Source organism: Arvicanthis niloticus, unplaced genomic scaffold, assembly GCF_011762505.2.
Source record: "Arvicanthis niloticus isolate mArvNil1 unplaced genomic scaffold, mArvNil1.pat.X pat_scaffold_691_arrow_ctg1, whole genome shotgun sequence".
NCBI lineage: Eukaryota > Metazoa > Chordata > Mammalia > Rodentia > Muridae > Arvicanthis > Arvicanthis niloticus.
The window spans coordinates 27,549-50,819 of NW_023046303.1; the positions used below are offsets into that span (position 1 = coordinate 27,549).

The 23,271-nt window shown below is 48.7% G+C and overlaps 2 protein-coding genes, 1 long non-coding RNA gene and 1 pseudogene across 8 annotated transcripts in view; 1 reads left to right on the forward strand and 3 right to left on the reverse strand.

Annotated features, from left to right (window-relative positions):
- Positions 1–2,299, reverse strand: part of LOC117702317 (H-2 class I histocompatibility antigen, D-37 alpha chain-like) — a 3,521-nt gene extending 1,222 nt beyond the window's left edge. The window contains exons 1-5 of one of the 2 annotated variants that reach the window (XM_076706428.1): positions 2,155–2,299; positions 1,690–1,959; positions 1,154–1,429; positions 369–644; positions 125–223 (exon numbers count right to left, since the gene is read on the reverse strand). In XM_076706428.1, coding sequence (XP_076562543.1) covers positions 125–223; positions 369–644; positions 1,154–1,429; positions 1,690–1,959; positions 2,155–2,218 — 985 coding nt within the window. In that variant the 5' untranslated portion in view covers positions 2,219–2,299. Of the gene's footprint in view, positions 1–124; positions 242–368; positions 645–1,153; positions 1,430–1,689; positions 1,960–2,154 lie in introns of both variants that reach the window. The other variant, XM_034493531.2, reaches the window with a different exon arrangement.
- LOC143433911 (uncharacterized) overlaps positions 1–8,572 on the forward strand; it is a 26,483-nt gene extending 17,911 nt beyond the window's left edge. For 2 of the 3 annotated variants that reach the window (XR_013070387.1, XR_013070386.1), the window contains exon 2: positions 7,839–8,572. This is a non-coding gene — a long non-coding RNA (uncharacterized LOC143433911). Of the gene's footprint in view, positions 1–2,352; positions 2,479–7,838 lie in introns of those variants that run through there. The other variant, XR_013070388.1, reaches the window with a different exon arrangement.
- A 167-nt stretch (positions 8,573–8,739) lies between these two features.
- LOC117702316 (H-2 class I histocompatibility antigen, Q10 alpha chain-like) lies at positions 8,740–12,557 on the reverse strand. Of its 2 annotated transcripts, XM_076706427.1 has the most exons (9): positions 12,445–12,557; positions 11,976–12,245; positions 11,557–11,808; positions 10,647–10,922; positions 10,426–10,527; positions 9,819–9,851; positions 9,648–9,694; positions 9,414–9,508; positions 9,187–9,327 (listed from the first exon to the last, which is right to left on the reverse strand). In XM_076706427.1, exons 1-8 carry the CDS (start codon positions 12,515–12,517, stop codon positions 9,419–9,421), a joined length of 1,143 nt encoding a protein of 380 aa, XP_076562542.1. In that variant the 5' UTR covers positions 12,518–12,557; the 3' UTR covers positions 9,187–9,327; positions 9,414–9,418. The 2 variants fall into 2 exon arrangements, with proteins under 2 accessions (XP_034349421.2, XP_076562542.1); XM_034493530.2 differs by lacking the exon at positions 9,414–9,508 and having other exon boundaries at positions 8,740–9,360.
- Positions 12,558–14,146: 1,589 nt separating this feature from the next.
- Positions 14,147–18,862, reverse strand: LOC143433787 (popy Class I histocompatibility antigen, A-1 alpha chain-like; annotated as a pseudogene). The gene is made up of 4 exons (XR_013070385.1): positions 18,661–18,862; positions 18,207–18,450; positions 17,787–18,062; positions 14,147–17,684 (listed from the first exon to the last, which is right to left on the reverse strand). The product of XR_013070385.1 is annotated as a popy Class I histocompatibility antigen, A-1 alpha chain-like (transcript).
- Positions 18,863–23,271: the final 4,409 nt, after the last annotated feature.

The window sequence follows — 23,271 nt, forward strand, 5'->3', positions numbered from 1 at the left end:
CAGAACTGGCAGCAGACCCAGGTTAGAGACTAAGCAATGAGGGCTGTGGCTGTGTTTCCCATTAATGAGCAGAGCACACTTCTAAAGGAGGCTGAGAGAAAACTCAGACCCTGTCCTTTCCTACCTGTGTTTCTCCTCCTTTTCATCACAAAAGCCACCACAGCTCCAATGACGGCCACAGCTCCAAGGACAATTAGAACAGCAATGATCACCATGTTAGAGTCTGTGGATGGAGGAGGCTCTGGGAAGGGCAGGTACAGGAAATGAAGGTGAGGGTCATGACTCCAGCTCTCAGCCCTGACCAGCTCAGGGTCTGCAGAAGGCTCCAGCTTTCCCTGATCCCAGCTCTGCATCCACACCCTCCTTACCCCATCTCTGGGTGAGGGGCTCAGGCAGCCCCTCATGTTCCACATGACATGTGTATCTCTGCTCTTCTCCAGAAGGCACCACCACAGATGCCCACTTCTGGAAGGTTCCATCCCCTGAAGGCCTGGTCTCCACAAGCTCCATGTCCTGGGTCAGCTCCTCCCCATTCAATTGCCAGGTCAGGGTGATGTCAGCAGGGTAGAAGCCCATAGCCCAGCACCTCAGGGTGACATCACCTTCAGATCTGGGGTGACGGGTCACATGTGCCTTTGGAGGATCTGAGGGAGAAAGTTGAAAGGATGAAGCATCTTGCTTTCTTCTGGGAACTCAGCAGTGTCCAATGGACCATCCTAGGAAGGACAGGAGGACTGGGTTGGGATTAGGGTGTCTATGATCTAGACCCCAGCCAGAACACATGCACCTGGGAGGTGTGTTCTCTGGGATGCTTTAGGATGTGACTGTGACAATATGGGGCAGGAGGCTCCAGGTCTCTGCAGACTTGGGGGAAGGGCTTCTGGTCCCCATCTGACTGGGAAAAGCTGGAGTCTGATTCTAGAGACACTGAGTAGGGCATAGAGGGAGGCCTAAGAAAAAGCTCCCTACGGGTCCAGGCCCAAGGCTGATCTGCTTGTGTTAAGGATTAGTTTCCCTGCAGGGGAAAAGCAGCCTTGGGAGTCTCCCTCCTCTTCAGCGCTGCGCCTGTTGGACAGCGTTCTGCCCCTGAGTTATTTATACCACAAGCCTTTCCCCCAAACCCCAGAGGAAAACTGAGATGTCTCCAGGGTACCTGTGCGCAGCAGCGTCTTCTTTCCCAGCTCTAGGTATTTCTGGAGCCACTCCACGCAAGGACCTTGCAGGTATGCCCTCTGGTGGTGGGCCTCACCGGCCTCCTCTGACTTGTGCTTAGAGATGTGTGAGGCCATGTCAGTCGCAGTCCACGAGCGCAGGTCCTCGTTCAGGGTGATGTAATCCCGGCCATCGTAGGCCTCCTGACAATACCCGCGGAGCAGGCGCCCATCGGGGCCCACGTCGCAACCGTACATCCACTGCAGCGTGTGAAACCCTGAAAGGGATACTCTAATCAGCGCCACCTGCGGCCAGCGGCACCTGCGGCCACCTTACCCTCTGTCAGTGGATATCCCAAAACTTTCAGAAACGAAAGTGCAACTGAAACCTGAGCAGAACTCTGCGGAGGCTTTCTTAGTGTCTGAGGTTCTGGGAAAGTGTTTGGATAAAACTTCGACCCAGCGGGTCAAGATGACCCAGGCCCGTCTCAGGGGACATGGAGTGGTCGTGTCTGTGATCCCGGCCACAGTCACTCACCATTGTCACTCTGATTGTAGTAGCCCAGCAGGGTCCTCAGGTTCACTCTGAAATTCCTCCCCATGTCCCTGGCTTTCCGAGTCTCCTGCTCCCAATACTCCGGCCCCTCCTGCTCCACCCACGGCGCGCGCGGCTCCATCTTCGGATTCTCCTCATCGCTGTCGTAGCGCACGAACTGCGAGTCGTCCACGTAGCCGACGATAATGAACCGGGGCTCCCCGAGGCCGGGCCGGGACACAGCGGTGTGGAAATACCGCAGCGAGTGTGAGCCTGGGGGCGGCGTGCGATGAGACCCCGACCTCCTCCAGGCTCAGGGTCCCAGTGAAGGCAGGGGAGGGACTAGGACAGGGCGGCGGAACTTGGGGTGCTGCACCCCTGCCACCACCACCCTCCCTCCACTTCCCCCCCCCCCCCCCCCCCCCCCCGCAGAGTCTTTTTCCGCTCCCGACCCCTCCCCTCACTTACTAATCTGGGTCAGGACCCTGGCGCTGGCCAGCAGCAGGAGCAAGTAGGCTGAAGGTAGAAACATCCTCACCCCCTGGGTCTGTGAGGAGCCTGAATGTGGATTGTCTTCCTGTTGACTTTGTACTTTAGAACCTGTGCGTCGCTGATTGGCTTCTTTAGAAACTGGCGTCCAACAGGAATGGGAATTGAGACTGCATCATTTGTTTCTTTATGAATGAGAAAGCAGTAGGAGCCATTTGTATGACCTACTTTAACGGAACTATCTTCTCTGCCACTTAAAGTTCTTGGGCACACTGTTTCTCCAAGTCTTGTTGCAGAGTCTGTGTAAGTTTGGGCTTAATTAATTAGTTAATTAACTTTACATCCTGTCCACAGTTTCCCCTTCCTCTTTTCCCGGTCCTTCTTCTCCCCCATCCACTCCTCCATTTCTCTTTAAAAAAGGGGAGGCTTCCCAGTGGGTATCAAGTTGTAGTTATTCTATAAGTTATGTTTGTGTGTGTGTGTGTGTGTGTGTGTGTGTGTGTATTTGAGTGCAGTGCCCGAGGAAGACCAAACAGCGTCAGATTCCCTGGAGCTGGACTTTCAGGTGGTTGTGAGCTGCCACATGGGTGCTGGGAACTGATCTCAGGTTCTTTGCATGCTGTAGGTTTGCTCTCTTAACAGCTGAGCCATCTCTCCAGTCTGCAGGATTCTGTTCAGTACTCAGTTCTGTGTAAACATACAACACTGTAACTACACAAGTGGTAGCTATTAGATGGTTGGTTACAATGTAACTCCACCATGGAATGTTTCTCTCTATATATGCTAAAACCACTTGGTCATCAGAAAGACAAATACAGTATGTGTTCACTTATATGTGGACATTAGCCATTAAATAAATGGTAGCTAAGCTACAGTCTTTAGACTCAGAGAGGTTAGGCATAGAGGAAGGGACACAAGGATCTCCCGGGGAGGGAAAACAGTACAGATTTTATGGCTGGACTGGAGCCGGGGCAGGGGGTTGCACAGGAACAGGATGATCAGGTGGGGGGAGAGCTGGATAAACAGTGGGAAGGAGAACAGGATGAACAGGTGGGGGAGAGCAGGATGAACAGGTGGGGGAGAGCAGGATGAACAGTGGGGGGAGAGCAGGATGAACATGTGGGGGGGAAAGCAGGATGAACAGTGGGGGGGAGAGCAGGATGAACAGGTGGGGGGAGAGCAGGATGAACAGGTGGGGGAGAGCAGGATGAACAGTGGGGGGAGAGCAGGATGAACAGAGGGGGGAGAGCAGGATGAACAGGTGGGGGGGAAAGCAGGATGAACATTGGGGGGGGGAGAGCAGGATGAACAGGTGGGGGAGAAAGCAGGATGAACAGGTGGGGGGAGAGCAGGATGAATAGGTGGGGGGAAGTGGAGAAGAGGTTGAGGAACAGAATGTGGGGAGAGACATCTAGAACTGAGGGGCAGAAGGGAAACCTAATGTAGTGGAAACTTCCTAAAATATGAAGTCTTTAAAGAGGGAGACAGAGCCCTAACTGGCCAGTTCTTGCCACCAAAGGAAGCTTCCAGTAACAGAACTGGGTTACATCCAATTGAATTATTGACCAAACGGGTCTTAAGGAAATCCCCAAACAATCCAGGCTGCTGTCTCTCCACACACTGACAGCAGGGCCCCAATTCTGAAGACAAACCCTCTTCTGGCCTGCAGGCAGACATGTAGGCAGAACACTGCATACATAAGAAATAAATGAATCTTTTTTTTTTTTTTTTTTTTTAAAAAGCTTTGACCTGATAAGTTCTTGCTCAATTTTGAGATGTTTGAAATAAACCAGGCCCATAGCCAAGAAGGCTTCCATGTCATTTGTGTGTCCCCTTTTTCTAGCTGGGGACAAATCAAGGGCCTCACAAATGAAAGGCAAGCGCTGTACACCTGAGGTTCAGTGCTCTGTGTGGACTTGGCACCCATGACTTCTCGGTGTCACTGCAAAACTGAAGAAGGTGGGTCCCTGATGGGAGAGTTGGGGATGAGAAAGGCAACATTTGACACACACCTCAGTGGCCCAAACTGGATTGTTTACAAGACCCGTGCAAAGCTGGCCCAACAAGGGTCACAAGAACTGCATGTGGCTCTGGTCACACTGTAGAATGCACAATGCACTAGTGGGAGTGAGCCACAGTGGACGTGGGAGGCACTGGACACCCGGCTGGTTTGCATCTCCCTGGTAATCAAATACACGGGTTCTTAGAGCTCACTGAAGCAGGTGCCTTGGAGAACATTGGAGAACACTCAGGACCATTAGGGGAACTAGGAAACAGGGCTGGATCCGTGCAGAGCAGCAGTGCCAGGACACAAAACCAAAACCGTTGACGGTGGCAAGTTTATGAAGGGTCTAAGGTTCAGTGGCGACTCTTAACAAATGGTGTGCTGAGAGCCTCCCGGCTCAGAGAGGGTAGTGGCAGGGGCACAGAGTAGGACTCTGGTGATGGCTTTAAAGTCTGAGGATCTCAGGGCTTTCTGGCTCTCTGACCTGTACTGAAATGCTGATGATAACTTCTAAAAAGTCCTAAAAACTTCTTCTGAGGGTAAGAGACTGCAGGCTTAGGTGATTAACACCTGTAGCCTAACAGCAGAGGATTAGGCAATGTGGCCTTTGTTCTATCTCAGCGGGAACTGCTGGGCTCTAACTGAGCCTGCTGGCCTTCTAGTCTGAGGTCCCAGGAAGAAAAGACACTTAGAGAAGTTATTATAAAGTTTATTTCTAAGTGTAAAAAGTTTCCTATGAAAGCTATCTGAGGGGAAAAGCGGAAAGGTCCTAAGTGGGGAAAAGGAAAAAAAAATCTAAAAAGGGAAAAATTCTAAGGGAAAAAGTTCTAGGCAGGGGAAAAGGAAGGGAAGGAACAAACAACCATCTCTCTGTCTTTGTCTTCAGTACTTATACATCTTTCAGAATATATGATCACATGTTACAAAGTTCATCACAAGTTCACCCCAAAAATCAAATCATAAATTGAAATAGAAGTTCACAACAGAGAATGTTTACATGCGTATCCATTAGGAGTAATTATCTGGCTAAACATCCATCACCTGTCTCAGCTCCACAGGTTCACTGAAGCTTTAAAACAATAGGTTATTAGTGAAGTTTTGTATAGATAAACCCAGGCAATATCTTTTATCTTCTGTCCCAGCACCTGTAATAAATCATTAGTTCCCTTTTTATGACCTTTGGTTAATTGTTTTACAACTTCTTGGAATGTGCTCTGAGTAGGAGAAGGTCTGGTTACTATCTAAAAGCAATTAACTGATGACACTTGGGAGACTGGCAGAGTTCTGACTATCAGAAAGGGATGTAATAGCAGTCCCACTATAAAAGAGGTTAATAATCATTGATATAATTTTAGGAATTCTTATAGGATCATCATTAAGACTTAAGAAGTCATCTATTTGTCTATATAGCATCACTACAAGACAGTACATCTTCGTGGATCTGCAGAGATCTGCTCTAAAGGGGTGTGCTATTGCTTAGTGATTGTTACATATGTTTTAATAATAATAATAATAATAATAATAATAATAGGAAAAGCATATTAATAGCAGGAATCTTTCCTAAAATAAGTCCCTCACAGCCTTGCTGATAAGGGCTCACTTGTCACAGATTATATAATAATCCAAGGCAAGCATTTCAGGATGATCACCTGCTAATTATTAACTTGTCTCATTATGGCTCCTGACAATGGTGGAACACGGATCCCCCTGGGAATGTCTACATCACAGCCTGAGGACCCGATTGAGTGTGACAGGGACACTGTGGGAGGGTAGGAGCAATTTTATCTTCTATAGTGTAAAGACCCACTTATTCTCCATGTTGGAGGACCTGCATGTGTATGGTGCAAGTAGGGCAGCAGGAACACTGCAGTCATTTGTTTGTCTGCATTAAGCAACCCAGGCCAGAGGTTCCTGCTGCAGGACATGGTTCACAGCCGCAAACTGACCTGACCCAGCACTGGGGTGGGACTAAGCTGTGGAAGTCTCACTCTCCTGGTTGGTGGAGATGAACCCTGAGGCAGCTTTTAGGGCATGCATCTGTTGTTGCTTCTTCAGATGTGATCCCGAGAACCACATTATGCAGAAATCAGAAAGAGAATTCACAGAAAGTGGTTGAGGCCCAGAGCTCACCCTCCAGCCTTAAAGGAATTCCTAGAACAGGATGAATTTGTTTTGTAAGCCCGTGTAGCTAATTGTTGCCACGAAAGCCTTTTCAGCCAGGAGCAAACTGCCACCTGGTGGCCACCCTGAGAAACAGTTGTCTTGCCTGACTGTGGAGTATTGGGATTTCTCTGTTCAAAGTTCATGGTTGTGTTGTGAACTGTTATTCTTTTATTTTATTGATTTATTTTATTAAGAAACACTAATTCTATCTATCTATCTATCTATCTATCTATCTATCTATCTATCTACTCTGTAGACAAGGCTGACCTGAACTCACAGAGATCCACCTGCCTCTGTCTCTCGAGTGCTGGGATTAAAGGTGTGTGCCACCAACATCCATCAACAAACATTAATTTTATAGACATGACACATTTTGAGTTGTAAAGGGACCTGATCCTAGGGTGAGTGACCCCATTATCTTATAACAAATGCCATTGCCTAATGCCTGCCACAGTCTGAGTCAGATGGCTGATACTTCAGCTGGTCCACAAGAACCTCAGATTTCCAGTTGTCACGTCTTAGGTGGGTTGTTGGTTCTCAGATAGAATCCACAGTGTGCTCATAGGACCAGAATGGAGTCATCCGTCTTTGCAGGCGACAGTGTATTCTCAGAGCCAGCCATCCCCATGACTTTGTGGAAACTTCTTTTCTGGCCTTTTTTTTTTTTCAATATGTCAGAGTAGGATTTTTATTGCATAGAGTGCAAGCTGAGATGTGGTATTGAGCTGTTGTAATAATGGGTCTCACAAACAAAGGCAAGAATCACAGCTTGTAAATAACTCTAGATGGGATTTTAACTCTGAGAGTTAAGGCAGAAAGGGATTTAGAAAGAATATTTATTTGTAAAACAATCCATTAATGTACCATGGAACCCTGTTGTACATGATAATTTATATAGACTTTCCCACTCAGGCATTTTACTGTAATCTTGTCAAGACTCGATTTTCTATTGCTTTAAAGGAATATTAGAATTTAGGGCTGGAGAGATGGCTTCGTGGTTAAGAGAGAATGCTGGCTGCTCTTGCAGAGGACCTGTGTGTGAATGCTACACACAGGTCCTCTGCAAGACACAAGGCAGCTCACAACCATGGTCATCGATGAAGTAAATATTGGGTGTTTGGTTTTGGAAAATGAAAAGACACACAGAGGATTCAACGATATTTTAGATCTGGATTTGTTTGATTTTTTAAAAGTATATTTATTTTTGATTAATTTAATTAGTTAATTGATTTATTATTTATTATTATGTTTTTTGAGCCAGTGTCTTCGTGTAACCCTAGCTGTCCTGGGACTCACTCTGTAGACCAGGCTGGCCTTGAACTTAGAGATCCACCTGCCTCTGCCTCCCAAGTGCTGGGGTTTAGAGGCATGGCCACCACAGCAGTTTTGTCTTTCTTAACATTTATCTTTCTCTTCTCTTGGCATCTCTCTTAATCCTCCTGCTGAAAGTCGACATTAAAATGCTTTTATTGATTCTTTTTCATGGCTTCCCCAGGTGGTCGGCTATGTCAGGATGAAGCTAACTATCTCCTTCCCAGCCACTGGCTGCCACACTCCTGGAAGATGAATGCAAGCTCTGTACCTTCCAGGAGAAGTGAATGTCACAGAAGTAGTTGCTGATCCTATGGATGAATAGTCTGCATGGTCTGAAACAGTGGTGAGAACAGCAAACAAGGGTTTCCCTTGAAAGGTCCCAGCAAGGCGTCTGGACCCACAGCAGAGTGCACCTGCTGTTGTCTAACACTCTTCTGAGAGACCAAGGGAAGCTGGAGAGAGGGGACAGAGTCCGTCTCAACTTGGTTATCATAAGCAAAGGAGACAAGGAGATTCCTGGGCTGACAGATAGTACTGTGCCTCTGCGGTTGGGGCCCAAAAGAACTGCAGAATCTGAAAGCTTTTCAGTCTTCCTAAAGAAGCTGAGGGTGTTGGCCAGTACATTGTCAGAAAGTAAGCAAAGGTAAGAAGGCCAGGACCAAAGCCCCAGAGACCCCGCGTCGTCACTCCACAATTCCTGCAACAAAACACCCGTTGTATTGTTCTGTAGAGACAGTGTGCTATGGAGACCAAGGAGAGGCTGCAGAGCTGAGTGTTGGGCCAAGAGAATGAAGGAAGCCAGAGAAAACATGCCAGGGTCAGACCGCATGTAAGCTGCTTCTACTTCCAAGTCTAAGTCCAGTAAAAATGAGTAACCAAAAATGGTACAACCTTCAAAAAATACTTCTTTGGGGGCAGCAGTGGGTAAGGGCGCTTACATCCAAGTCTGCTGACCTGAGCGCCATCCCTGGGACCTACCTGGTGGAAGAAGAGAACGGACTCCAGCAAGTTGTCCTCTGTCTCCCATGTGTACTATAGCATTCATATGTGCATACACAATAAATAAATAGATTTAAGACACCTTAAAATTAAAAAAAATAATTTTTTTATTAAACCCCATCTCTACTATAGTCCACAGTTCTTTTCTGCATCAAAGCCATTGATCCCAATTTGACTGATTAAATGTCCCTGAGACATCGGGGATAGCACCCTTAGTGCTGTGGGTGAGAGGAGGGAGCTTCCTCTCCCTGGACCCCTTGACATCGTGACAAAATGCCTGACTAGACGCCACACAGGGAAGAGACAGGTGGTCAGATATTCAAGACAGAAAGGTGGGACCTATTTTCTGTCCAGGGTGGCAAGACCTGTCCTGCTCATGCCCTGGTCATGAAGCAGAGGAAGGGGAGCTCTAGCATTTTGCTGGCTTTCTCTTGAGACTCTGTCCAATCAGTGGGGCTCCTTGCATCCCTTGTTGGCTAAATCTGTCTAGAAACACCCTCACATCCACCCAAAGGGGCATCTCCCAGGTGACTCTAAATCCAGTCACGTTGACAATGAAGATTCGCTAATGGGATACAAAAGGAAAGATTCCACTCTTCAGTAGCTGTTGCAGGCGATCCCACAGGTGATGGGCGGGGGGTGCAGCTGTGCGTGTTCTCTTGAGGGTGTTCCTGAGTGAGGAGACTAAGTGAGGCCTCTGAGAGCTGCAGGGAAGCAACACCAACAGTGGGGAGGGATGAGGAGAACAGGCTGATACCTCTTTTAGGGTGACAGGCTAAGCGACCCTGAAGTTCCAGGGAAGTGACTTAGATTATTCCTATAGTCATTTTCCCAAAAGCGAGTTTCTGTCTCCTGCACGGGTGAGAACAGATTCAGGGCAGGTACTGTAACTGGTGATATTCCAAATAGCTCACTCCTCACTTAGAGTGTCCCAATCCAAAAGACCCTCTTCATCCCCATCATGAGTCTTCTGTGCCACCCCGTATCTTACCCCATCATCCACAACAATCTCGCTAGAGTCTTGGGGACTGTCTTTGCCTAGGAACAAACAAAATAGGACCCAGTCAGACTCGAGAAGACTGGAGGTTAAAGGAAGAGCTATGGGCTGGGTAGGCTCCCATGGGCTCCAAGGGTCTCAGAGATCAGCCCTCACCACACTCACCTGCTTCCTGGGTGTCACGCCTTGCTCTCCCACCTGAGGAAAGAAAACCATGTATGGGTGGCATAGGAGCAGGCAGCCATAAGGGCCTAGACCAGTGGCTCTCTTCCTTCCTAATGCTGTGACCGTTAATACACTATCCTTGTGTTGTGGTGACCCCAACCATAACATTATTTTGTTGTTACTTCATAACTGCAATCTTGCTACTGTTACAAATTGTAATGTAGATATCTCACGTGTAGGATGTCTGATAAGGACCCCCCAAAGGAGTCTTGACCCACAGTTTGAAAACCACTGGTCTAGTGAAACCCCTTAGTCCTGGGCCCAAGGAAAATCTCCAGAGCTGAGGTGACATTGCACCTCCTTGGAGGTTTGCCCTCAGTGAGACCTTTGCCTGTGACAGCTGGACATGAGGTCTTAGTCACCAGAACTGTCCCCAAACAGAAGCTGTCCTTCAGTCCCCTTCACTTAAGGTTAAACAAAAAGGCTCCAGGCTAAGAGGACACAAGGCTGTGGGAGGTACATCCCATTACCTAAGCAGGGTGTACCTCTACCCAAGGCTTCAAACCCTCAGTGGGACAAGAAAACCCAGAACACATTTCTTCCCTACCTGCATTCTTCTTCACCCATATGCAAAGCACCAAGGTGAGACAAACGAGAGGAACTAGAATCAGGGTAGCAATCCACTTGGGCTTATTGTACCAAGCAGGCACTGGGAAGGGGAGGGGAAGAGAAGATGAAGACCATTCAACTCTCAGCCATGACCAGCTCAGCATCTCCAGGAAGGCTCCAGCTTTCCCTGGCCCCAGCTCTGCACCCACACCCTCTTACCCCATCTCAGGGTGAGGGGCTCAGGCAGCCCTTCATGTTGCACATGGCATGTGTATTTCTGCTCCTGCCCAGAAGGTACCACCATAGCTGCCCACTTCTGGAAGGTTCCATCCCCTGAAGGCCTGGTCTCCACAAACTCCATGTCCTGGGTCAGGTCCTCCCCATTCAACTGCCAGGTCAGGGTGATGTCAGCAGGGTAGAAGCCCAGGGCCCAGCACCTCAGGGTGACTTCACCTTTGGATCTGGGGTGATGGGTCACACGTGTCTTTGGGGGATCTGAGGGAGAGAGTTGAAAGGATGAGGCATCTTGATTTCTTCTGGGGACTCAGCAGTGTTCATGGGACCATCCTGGGATGGGATTAGAGTGTCCATAATCTAGATGCCATCTAGGGTGTGAGTGTGACAATATGGGGCAGGAGGCTCCAGGTCTCTGCAGACTCGGGGAAGGGCTGGGTGAAAGGCAGGAGACTCAGAAAGCTGGAGCCAGACTCCAGAGACACTGAAGTCTGTGGCACAGAATGAGGTCTGAGAAAAAGCTTTCTATGGGTTCAGGGCCATTGTTCAAGTCAAAAACTTGTTGATCAGTTACTAAAAGCTTGGTCTCCTGTTGGAGAAAATGAACTTCTTGTTAGTAAGAGAGGGGCTGTCTTCTTGTTGGTCACAGATCTGGAACACAAGGGGCTCTTGCCTCTCTGGACTTGGGGAGGACTTTCTTTTTCACCTGCCTCCCTCTCCTCCTTTGCAAATGCTAAGGATCTAAACCAGAACTCGTGCTTGCTTGGTAGCAAGCGCTCAACCTGTGAGCTATACTCTTTTAAGTCCTCTCTTCCCACCCACACACCCTCTGCTCTCCAAACCCCCAGCAAGCAGCCTAAAGGAACCGTGGACAAGGTTTGGCTCCCCTGGGCACCTGAGCGCAGCAGCCTCTCCTCCCCTTTTTCCAGGTATTTCTGCAGCAGCTCTGAACAGTTGTCCTTCAGGTAGGCTTCTGACTTGTGCTGAGAAATCTGAGTTACAGTGCTGGTCTCCGCTGTCCAAGAACTCAGGTCTTCGTCCAGGATGAGGCAGTCCATGCCATCATAGGCGAGCTCGTTGTACCAGCGAAGCAGGCGCCCACCTGTCCCCACATCGCAGCCTTGGAGCCACTGTAGTGTGTGAGAGTCTAGGGAGGAGGTAGATGGTGGTCAGCCCTGTCGGGAAGCGCAGCACCACTAAAGCACAGACCAAGTCCAAGCGACTCCCTTCTTTTTTGAGGAACTGGGCAGGTGTCATGGAACAGTGAATGTGGACAACCCTGGTACATCCTTGGGATGGGTCGGGGTCACTCACCGTCCTCGCTCTTGTTGTAAAAACGAACTAAGGTCACCAAGTTTCTTTCAAACTGCTGTGCTTGAGTCCTGACTATGCTAGTCTGCTGCTCCCAGTAATCTGGCCCATCCTGCTCCACCCACGGCGCGCGCGGCTCCATCCTCGGATTCTCCGCGTCGCTGTCGAAGCTCACGATCTCCGTGTCGTCTACATAGCCGACGACTATGAACCGGGGCTTCCCGAGGCCGGGCCGGGACACGGCGGTGAAGAAAAACCGCAGCGAGTGTGAGCCTGGGGGCGGCGCGCGGTGAGACCCCGACCTCCTCCTCGGACCCCGAGCGTGTGCGCGGGCCGGGAGGGGAGCAGGGTGTGAGGCTCGGGACAGCTGAAGAAGGGGGCGGGAGGATCTTTCTGGGTGGTCCAGGGAGACTGGGTTGTGCTATCCCTAGCCTTCCCAGCAGAGACCGTTTCCCTCCCGGGTCTCACTCACCCACGCGGGTCTGAGCCCAGGACAAGCGTGCGGACAGCAGCAGGAAAAGGGCTCGGAGCGCAGCGACCCCCATCCTCCGGGACCCGGAGCGTATGGGTCTGAGCCAATCTTGGACAACTTTTAAACCAGAGCGACAGTGATTGGGTTATCTTAGAAGCCAACTTCAAATGAGAGTTAGAATAGATATTAAGTCATCAGTATCTACGCAGAAGAACTCAAGAGAAGTTAGGACTCGAAAGTGAAACTTGAGGCAGATGGGGAATCCCCCAGTCTCTACTCCTGGGATCCTGAAAGCCATTGCCTGGGAGTGACTGCACAGACTTAACTGTTCCTTTCACCCTGTCTTCCTGAGACCTACTCAGAGGCTGTGTGTGGAATCTAGGGGAGACTGATGCTTTGTGTGTGACATCAAGAGTCCTTGGTAAGCCTAGCTCAGGACCTCTCCCAGGTCACAGTTGTTTTCTTTTTGCTGTATTTTCTCAAGTCTTCACTAGAGCTGAGGTCACATGAGATATGGCTTCCTCATGTGGCAACTAGAAAGAACTCAGGTACCTGCTGGCTGTCCCCAGGAGTCCTCTGTCCACTGGGTGTCTGTCTGTCTGTCTGGTCTGTCTGTCTCTTAGTATAGAATAGAGTTTATTAAGGGAATGGGGAGGGGAGTTAAGCGGGTAGTAGGGTCAGAGAGAGAGAGAGAGAGAGAGAGAGAGAGAGAGAGAGAGAGAGGAGAGAGAGAGGTGTAGAGGAGTAGAGGCAGGCCGTGAGCAGGTGCAGAGAAAAGGGGGGAGGGAATGGGGAGAGAGGGGTTAAGGGGCGATGGTACAAAGTGAGAGCAAGAAGGCAAGAGCCCCTAGGTCTTTCTTGAGACTGCTCTTGACACATCAGTTGACTTCTCCGAAGCCAGCCATTAGAGAGAGAGAGAGAGAGAGAGAGAGAGAGAGAGAGAGAGAGAAGAAGAAGAAGAAGAAGAAGAAGAAGAAGAAGAAGAAAGAAGAAGAAGGAGGAGGAGGAAGAAGGAAGAAGAAGAAGGAAGAAGAGGAGGAGGAGGAGGAAGCGAGAGACAGAGAGAGATTGAAATCTGTACAATATGTTCAATATCCAATCCCAGATGGCAGCTCATCCCCCAGCCTCCCTCCATCCCCCAGCCTCTCTCCATCTGGGGTAGAGTGAACAGGTCCTGAACACCTTCCAGACCCAGGAGGAATTAATTTTACCTCTGCAAGAAAATAGCTGAATCTGTGAAAACCTACATCAAAATCCAATGTTACCCAACATCCTGTAAGTCAGATGATGTTTTTATCCATCTTCTCGATTTTAAATCTTTAATTAAAAAAATACTTAAAATTTGGGACAATATAGAAAGACACAAGTCAGTATTTCTTGAAAGATCTTTATTAAAAAGTTCTTTTAAAAATTTAATTCATTGTCGGGTTGTGGTGGCGCACGCCTTTAATCCCAGCACTTGGGAGGCGGAGGCAGGTGGATTTCTGGGTTCGAGGCCAGCCTGGTCTACAGAGTGAGTTCCAGGACAGTCTGGGCTATACAGCGAAACCCTGCCTCAAAAAACCAAAAAAAAAAAAAAAAAAAAAAAAAAAAAAAATCATTTATTATTTACTCTTTTGGCAAGCTTCACACGAAATTTGCAAAACTACCTTGCTCAAGATAGTTACACATTGTTGTTTTATTTTATACAAGCTGTAAATATATATGGGTTGATACAATTCTTGGCTGAGACACATTCCAGAAATTTGACATACACATTTCCAAGCTAGGACTAAAGAAAGCTTGGGGAAACTCCCATTAGACTAGCAGCACACTTAATTCTATTTTCTATGTTGTTTTAAAATTAGCATTTGACATTAAAAAGGTATTATTTTTGCTTTTATACAAATTTATCTTCATTTGTAAAATATAGTATATAATGACAAGCAATTCTATTTTTAAAATCAAAGTTTATTTAATGACAATGTACATTTTATAATAAAATTGTGGTGAAATATTGATGCTTAAAGTATTTATTGTTTGTGTAAAAAAAAAAATCACATTATAGCTTGCCAAATTTGCTTAGAAAAATTTATGGTTCACCAAAGCTTCAGTGAAAGCTGAAGAACATGACTGTAGGTTTACTGAGGACAGAGCAGAATTCACAGTGAGGCTGATGATACCCTTGTAATTAATAATTAGTTAAGAAATTAAGAATTAAGAATTGTGTTAAGAATTAGGTGATGCGCCGGGCAGTGGTGGCGCATGCCTTTAATCCCAGCATTTGGGAGGCAGAGGCAGGCGGATTTCTGAGTTCAAGGCCAGCCTGGTCTACAGAGTGAGTTCCAGGACAGCCAGGGCTACTCAGAGAAACCCTGCCTTGAAAAAAACAAGCAAACAAACAAAAACCAAAAAAAAAAAAAAAAAAAGAATTAGGTGATGCTGAAGTGACTGGAGGGTGGGCTCAGTGGTTAAGAGCACAGGCTGCTCTTCAAGAGGACTGGGGTTCAATTCCCAGCACCGACAGGACAGCTCATAACTGTCTGTAAGTCCAGTTCCAGGGGCTGCTACTCCCTCTCCAGACATCAGGCAGGAAGGTAGTGCACAGACACACATGGGGGCAAAATACCCATACACATTAAATAGATAATTTTACATTAAACAAACAAACAAACAAACAAATAACTGATGCTGAGACCTAACTGTGTGGACTCCTCATAACCAAGACCTCTTGGTTCCACAAAGCGTGATCACAGACTTCACCAACAACCTAACTGGCAGAGACCTCACTGCAGACTCTACAGGCCATAGTGGTTCCTGCCTTTGACCCCTGTTGGGAGCCGACTTTTAGCAGAAAGCGGCTATCTTTGCAAACATCTCGAGCCATATACCCTGACAAGAGACTTGTTTTTCAACAGCCTGCAACAGCTGAAGCACACTCTGATAAACATCTTGTTTATCCCACATATCTTGTTTTGCTGTTTAGTGACCCCAGCTGCAAGGTGCACGTGGTAAAGTGTCTTCAGCTGTGTTCCCCTGCTTGTGCTCATAAATACCCAGGATTTCCCTGCAACAGTAGGAGACAATAAAAGGCGACAAGAGCCAGTAAAGGAGACTTGGTCACACCCTCTGTCTTGTGTCCATTCTTCGAGTCTCTTGCCCCTCCATCTCTACTCTCTCTCTTGACCAGAGCACTTAGCCCAAAGCGTAGGGCAGTATGGACAGCAACATAGTGGCCCCCAAGCGAGGGACAGAACGGGATGTTACAGACCCCAGCACTTGGAAGGCAGAGACAGGTGGATTGACATGGTCGACCGAGTGAGTTCCAGGACAGTCAGAACTACGTAGTGAGACCCTGTCTCAAACCAAACTAAACCAAACCAAACCAACCAAAGCAAGCCATCACCAAACAACCAATAAATAACGTGAGAAGCACCAGCAACTTTGTTGTTCTTTTTCACGGGCAGAAGATAAATCTCTATTTTCCAGTGAAAATTTGTACAAAAGTCAGGCCCTAGAGTGTTTTTTTTCCCAGGAGAAAAGTTCTAAGGTTGGGGTTGGAGGGATGGCTCAGCGGCTAAGAGCACTGACTGCTCTTCCAGAGGTTCTGAGTTCAATTCCCAGCAACCACAAGGTGGCCCACAACCACCTGTAATGGGATCTGGTCCCTTCTTCTGGGTGTGTCTGAAGACAGCTACAGTGTACTCATAAAAAAACAACAAAACAAACAAACAAACAAAAACCAAAAAAACAAAAACGGTGGTATCTAAGTATTAAAATGCCATTGTGTAACCTAACATTGTGTGGGAACTAACATGTAATAATAATATAATGATGATGTCAGAAAACAAAATTTGTATAACGTAAGTACAGTATGAAAACAAAGCTACCTGTTCTGTTACAAAAAAAAAAAAAAAAAGACAAGAAAAGTTCTAAGGTTAAAAAAACTGCTTAAAAAAAAAGAGAGGTGAGTTTGAGTGTGTGGAAGTATTTTTACTTGCATCATACAGCCCCTGCACCACTTAGCTCCTGACAGCAGCAGCTGGGCCTTGTGAACACCCAGCAGGACCTTCCCCTGGAGAGCCCCACTGTGAACTGTCAAAGCTGGAATGCCTTTAGCAAGTCTGAGGATCCAGCACAAAGTCTGTGTAGCTGCCCCCAGCCTGTTGCTTGCCCTCAGGACCAGAAGCTTGAGCTCACAGACCTGTGCGTGTTTTCTGAGTGAGGGTGGATAGCATGTTACAAAGTGGAGCAGAGCAGAACACAGTCCCCCAGGACTGGATTCAGGTGAGACCCTGTTCATTCCTCCTTTATGTTGATCCTACAGACAGGAGTTAGACTCTGGAAGGTTGGGTGGAGGGAGGGATGTATCTCAAGGCACAGGCCTGGATGGAGGACATGTTCTGCTTGGAAGAAGTTCGTTTTTAACCTAGTCTCCTGAGTGCAGGGGCCTGGATGGGCCTTAAAGGAACAAGGTTGGAAAAACACTGCCATCATTCAGGGACCTCACAAGAGAGTGAGACCAGCACCACTCACAGGAACCAGAATGGGCCTACTCTGCCATCCACACTAAAAAGATGCAGAAATAAACACAGAAAAAGGGTGAAGAGCGAGAGCCAGGGCTGAAGCAAGGTTGACCTGTGTCAGCTGCCCTGGATGCTTGTAATCCTGGGGACAAGACAAGGCTAAGGTCATCCCTGTGTCTCTTGGATCACAGAGTCTGTCAGCCTGTGGTTCCACCAAGTGACCAGGACAAAAGATCTCAGGAGGACACAGCTGAGGAATGACCAGTCCACACAAAAGTGCTCATGAGTTGGGCTCCAGAGGGGCATGACCACCACCTCTTCCTGTCCCACCTGACACTCAGGACAGAAACACAGATTCTGGAAGGTTCTTTCTCAATGCTGCCATTTGTTTACTCCACAGGACTCTTGAGTATTTTCAATCCCTTTGTCTACCCACTAATCAACCCCTCGGGTCAAAGATTTGAGCAATGAAGTTCACATTCAGATTCTTACGTTCAGTGTCACCAGAGTCACACTCCAATGACCCCAGTGTGTGCAGAGAACAGGGCCCCGGAGAAGCCACTGCTCCAAAGGCCTGTACACTGAAGGGGGCTACTGTTGGTTATTCCAGGGATCTTCTCTGTTTCCATCCTGAAACAGACTCTGAACTGTCCTGAGAGGAGGGTACACACTGAGGAGAGCCCCTTTCCCCCTCTGGGATACTGGATCAAGAAAGCCTGAAGCCTTCTTTCTATCCTGAGGCAAGACAAAGGCAGGATTTCAGCTCATCTGTTTTTCTTCCTCAGTCAGAGAAAAAGGAAGCTGAGGGGGAGTTGTTCCTTGCACTACACTACTTACCTGAGTGTTGCTGAGTTTCCTCCCAATTTTCCAGTAATCTGTGGAGTGTTTCCACGCATGTGCCCTCCAGGTAGGTCTTGTATTCCTCTGCCACGCCAGCCTCCTCCCACTTGCGTTGAGTGATCTGAGCCACTGCATCTGCTGAGGTCCAGGAGCTCAGGTCCTCGTTTAGGGTGATGTAATTGTAGCCATCATAGGCATGTTGATAGTGCCCGTGTAGGAACTGACCATTTGGTCCCAAGTAGCACCCGTGCATATCCTGGATAGCGTGGAAACCTGGCCCAGGCATGTACTCAGGCTCGCCCATTTCCAGGAAGTCCCCAAACCTAAAGCAAAACTTAGGCACCCACACAGGGTCCCAAAACCCTTCAGTGAACTCGTGAGGGGACGTGACCTCCAATACTCGAGGGGGTCACTTACCATCCTGACTCTGGTTGTACAGGTGGAGCAGGTTCTGAAGGCAAGCTCGGAAATTCTGAGTGTGTTTCATGAATATCCGTGTCTCCTGCTCCCAATACTCTGGGTTCATCTGTTCCACCCAAGGCTCTCCGTGGTGTCGCTGTCGAAGCGCATGAACTGCATGTCATCCACGTAGCCCACAGCTGTGAACCGGGGCTCCCCGAGGCCAGGCCGGTAGTGGCGAAATACCGCAGCGAGTGTGAGCCTGGGAGCGGAGCGCGGTAAGACCCTGATCTCCTCCAGGTACCCTGGGAGGGTGGGCGGGCCTGGAGGGGAGCAGGGCTCGGGGCTCTGGACCCCAGTGGAAAGGGAGCGGAGGGTCCGGTGGGCGACGCATGGACGCGGGGCGCGGCTTCTCCGGTACCGCAACCTCCCATCCCCGCAAAGACCGTTTTTCTCGCGACCCCGCACTCACCCGCGCGGGTCTGGGTCGGGGCCAGGGCGGCCGCCAGCAGCAGCAGCAATAGAGAGCAATGCATAAGGGTCCCCATCTTCGGATAGGGAGATCCAAATTCTGGACTTTGTAATTTACAGTCACAGGTACGTTTATCCTGTCTTCTAGGAACCTCCTCCCAATGGGCTTGTGAGGTGCTGCTACACAGAAAACCGTCCTCAGGCAGCAGTAAAACAGACAATGTCAGCAAGAGCAAGAAGTGAAACCAACCCAAGCCCCGCCCTCAGCCCTCAGACACTGAAAACCACAACTGGGGACTCCTGACTCCTTCCTCTGCACTGAGCCCTGTGTACAGATAGCATCCTCTACCTGTCAGACAGTAATCAGAGTGGAAACCTTCAGGGTAAGAGCAGTTGTTTTGCTCCTTCCTACCTCCACACCAACCCCACTGTGACGCCATCAGGTGGTCTGGAATGCAGTGGACAGATGTTCTCTTTAAAGCAGGAGGCTTTGACCTGCAATCACCACAGTTTCCCACAGAGACCAGGGGTCTGTGTTCACCTGTAGTGGTTTAGGGTTGTTAGGGTTAGCTCACACTAAGAAGCCTGACTGCTCAGGAATCTGTGTTGTAAGTACATAAATAAATGGGTCCTAACAGCCTTGTGCCAGACCCACAGTGGGTCCTAACAGGCTCCTGACAGGTTCCACCTGCACACCAGCACCAGATTGTCAGCTTCTTGATATTTCCTTCATGCTGCAAAATGCTCGAGTGTTAGCATGACTTCTCTCAACCTCTCAGGTTCCTTGTTACTATGTGGATCTCATGCCTGCATTGTCCTCTGAGAAATGGGAAGATGTTTTCACCATTGACCTGATCTCTAAGTTGCCCAGAACAGCCAACCACCCCCATATCCCCTTCTGAGGTCTCTTCACACTAAGAGCCGTTCATCTACACCTCTTAGTCTTCTTATGCTTATATAAGTGCATGCACACTCGTACAAGCATGTGCAGGCACACACAGACATCCACACACTCTCACACACACACAGTCATATACATGCATTCACACACACTCATACACACACACACACTCTCATACACACACTCACACACACATTCACACCCACACCCACACATTCTCAAACACATACACACATTCACACACACATACACACTCACATACACATAGACACATATACTCATTCACACACACTCATATGCACATTCACACACACAGATACACACACTCATACACATTCACACCCACCCACACCCACACTCTGAAACACACATGTACACACACAATTCACAACACACATATTCACACACTCACACACACATTCACATACACACACTCACATCTACACACATTCACACATACTCAGGCACACAATCATATACACAATCATATACACATCTACACACACTTACACACACATTCACACACTCACACACACAAACCCATACTATCAACATGGCCTGCAGGTCTCTCCCTTCCCAGCCTTCGTGCTTCCTCTTGTCTTTGAATCTGTGCACATGTCTCTCTCTCTCTCTCTCTCTCTCTCTCTCTCTCTCTCTCTCTCTCTCTCTCTCTCTCTCTCGGCTCTCCAGCGGGGGTCAGATGATGGCTTCAGCTGCTGCTCAGTTTGATTCTCCTTATCCTGGATGGATTTGTTTGTTGCCTCCAATGCACTCAGAAAACTCTGTCCCTCTCAAGGCATCCCTATGCTCCCCACCAACACAGAGATGTCTGAGGCCAGCCTGCTTAGCCTTCCCTCTCAAACCCATGTCCACATCTGGAGTGAACTCCCTTCTTCAGTTTCTGGCATCCTGTTCACTGCACAGATTCCTATGCAAACTCAAGAGCTCAGATCTCAGAGCACGGCTCTGAAATGCTACGGAAAGCATTCAGACATCTCCTGGGGAGTTAGGCACCCTCACTCAGGCAATGTTGGATGGCATTCCTGACAGAAGCAGGAATCACCAGTGTGGACACACTTGAAGGACAGGGAAAGCCCATGCTCTGGTCAGGGCTCAGGTGACTAAGATGTCAGGCATTTTCTGCTTCTTTCCCTGGCCATCTGCAAAGGTAGGGAGGGAATGGTCATATCCTACCTCTCACACCAGCCCTCATTTGCACAACCAGCAGACCACTGATCAGGAGGTAACTATGGTCACAGGAACAGGGCACCTTTCACTCCAAGGCCTGCAGTCAGCTCAGGACTCCAGTATGGGCCACAGCATCCAGAGTAAGATGCGGCTTCACCCTGGCAAACGGAGTCATGGTGAGCTGAGAGTTGGATGAGCAAAGGTACCCAGAGGGCAAGCCAAGATGAAGAGGAGGGGAGGTCCTCTCTGCTGTCAATTTTGACCTCAGTTCTGAGTCCTTATCCTCTTCTGGGACAGCTACGGGCATCAGAGCCTCCTGGGCTGCTGGGGATGCAGAGCCAGCGCCTGCAGCTGGATACACAGGTGAGACCCAGGCTCCCTGCAGACTGCACTGGCACTAGGTAGACTGTTCATGGACATTTGCAGGCTGGTGGTCGTCTTGAAACTGTGTAGGAGCAAAATGTGTCTACTCTGCTGCCAGGGAGTATCAGGGATATCTCTTTTCACTTGGGGAAATTGCCAGTACCAAGGACTAGAAAGCCAGTGAGGGTGAGCTCAGTACAGGTTCTGACCAGATGAACAGCCCAAGGTCCCCAAGGTCTACAGCAAACTGAATCTCAGGAACTGGGAGAAGTATCTTCTGGTTTATGCAAACCAGGCACTAGGAGACCCTCAGCTCCTAAATTGTGGCAATGGTGGCTGTGTTGAACTCCTTCCTGGAGCAGGCAGTGCTAAGTGGCCATGATCCTCTGTGGCCATGAGGTGCTGGTTCAACAAGATGTAGGCCAAGCTGGAGCCCCAGCAGCAGGTGTGGTTCACAGGGTCTTGTAACTGCCTTGACAGAGCCTGCATCCGGTTTATAAGGTGGCAGTTTAGGCATCAGATGCAGCTGGTGCTGCCCAAGCACCTGGGAGACTGGGTTATGAGTCCTCAAGAGCCGGGAAGAGCAGATTCCAGGGACTTTGATTCCTCTGTCTGGTGGCTGCTCTGCTGCCTGTACCTTGGGTGACTGCTACATTGAGAAGGGACTGAACTCCAAACAGAGAATTTGAGGCAAAGCTTGTCTCTCTCCAGTTCCACCCCAGAGCTCTGTGGATAGGTCTGACCGCATCAAATATCTCCATGCCAGAGTGGTTGGTTGGATTGCCAGGGCTGCACCAAGCTCAGCTCCTAGAAAGCTCACAAACCCAGATCTGTCAGCGCCCCCTGCTGGTGCTTCTGTGTGCTTGCGGATCCCATTCCCACCAGAGCCCATGCACCCAGTTTTCTCTCTCTCTCTCTCTCTCTCTCTCTCTCTCTCTCTCTCTCTCTCTCTCTCTCTCTCTCTCTCTCTCTCTCTCTCTCTCTCTCTCTCTCTTTCTTTTTGGTTTTTCGAGACAGGGTTTCTCTGTGTAGCCCTGGCTGTCCTGGAACTCACTCTGTAGACCAGGCTGGCCTGTAACTCAGAACTCCACCTGCCTCTGCCTCCCAAGTGCTGGGATTAAAGGCGTGTGCCACCACCGCCCGGCTTCAGTTTTTCTTTCCTTCATGACTTCATGGTGGATCACTAAAGCAGTGTTTGGTCTTGCTCCAGGGCCCTCAGTCTGAGTCCTGCAGGTCTAGGGGTCTGGTGGCAGGACATTCCATGCCAACTCACTCCTCGTTCTTTGCCTAGTGTGTTCCAACCCTAGTAGCCAAGTGTGTCCTGTGTGAGTCACCAGGAGCCTCAGTGAATTTGAGAACCTGCAGGAAGGCACTGAACAAAAGGATGGTTCACTGTCTGCCCTGAGCCTCCTCCACCTTCTGGGTTTCTGTCTCTGTGTTTGTTTGTTTGGAATTTTTGAGACAGTGTTTCTTTGTGTAACAATCCTGGCTGTGCTGGGATTCACTGTGTACACTAGCTTGGCCTCAAACTCAGAGTTCTGCTTGCCTCTGCCTCCCAAGTGGTGGGATTACAGACATGTGTCTCCAGCACCTGTCACCTCCTGTGTTTCTGATCTGCCTCAGGCTGCCCATTCTCCTCCTGCAGTGAAAACACCAGGAGCTGTTGTCTTTGCATGGGCTGACTGGAGTGCCAAGGAGGGTCTGCATTTTATGTGCTCTGTTGGAAGAGAGTAAGCTCTTTGCTGAAGCTCCCTGCCCACAACACAGTTTCTTTTCTTGTTTTTTTTTTTTTTTTTTTTTTTTGTTTGTTTGTTTTTGTTCTTTTGTTTTTTGTTTTTTTGTTTTTTGAGACAATTTTTCTCAGTGTGGCCATCACTGGTTATCCTGGACTCACTTTGTAGACCAGGCTGGTCTTGAACTCAGAGTTCTGCCTATGTGTCCTGAGTGCTATGATCAAAGGTGTGCACAATCACACCAGGCTTTCAAGTTCTTTTTAAACTGTTGTATGAAAGAGAGAAGTTGTTCATATTTATGGGCTATCCTGTGATAGTTGCACACCTATATACATATTTGTGGGCTATCCTGTGAGAGTTCCACACCTGTATACATATTTGCGGGCTATCCTGTGATAGTTGCACACCTGTATACATATTTGTGGGC

Bases quoted from the DNA above. Each gene is read 5' to 3' on its own strand.
- LOC117702316 (XM_034493530.2), bottom strand. From the start codon at position 12,517: ATGGGGGTCGCTGCGCTCCGAGCCCTTTTCCTGCTGCTGTCCGCACGC. The intron at 9,695-9,818 runs GTGAGTGTGGTG...GTTTGTTCCTAG, and splicing joins GCGTGACACCCAGGAAGCAG to GCAAAGACAGTCCCCAAGAC. The intron at 9,361-9,647 runs GTAAGATACGGG...GCTTCCCTGCAG, and splicing joins AGATTGTTGTGGATGATGGG to CTCTCAGAGGCCTCACTTAG.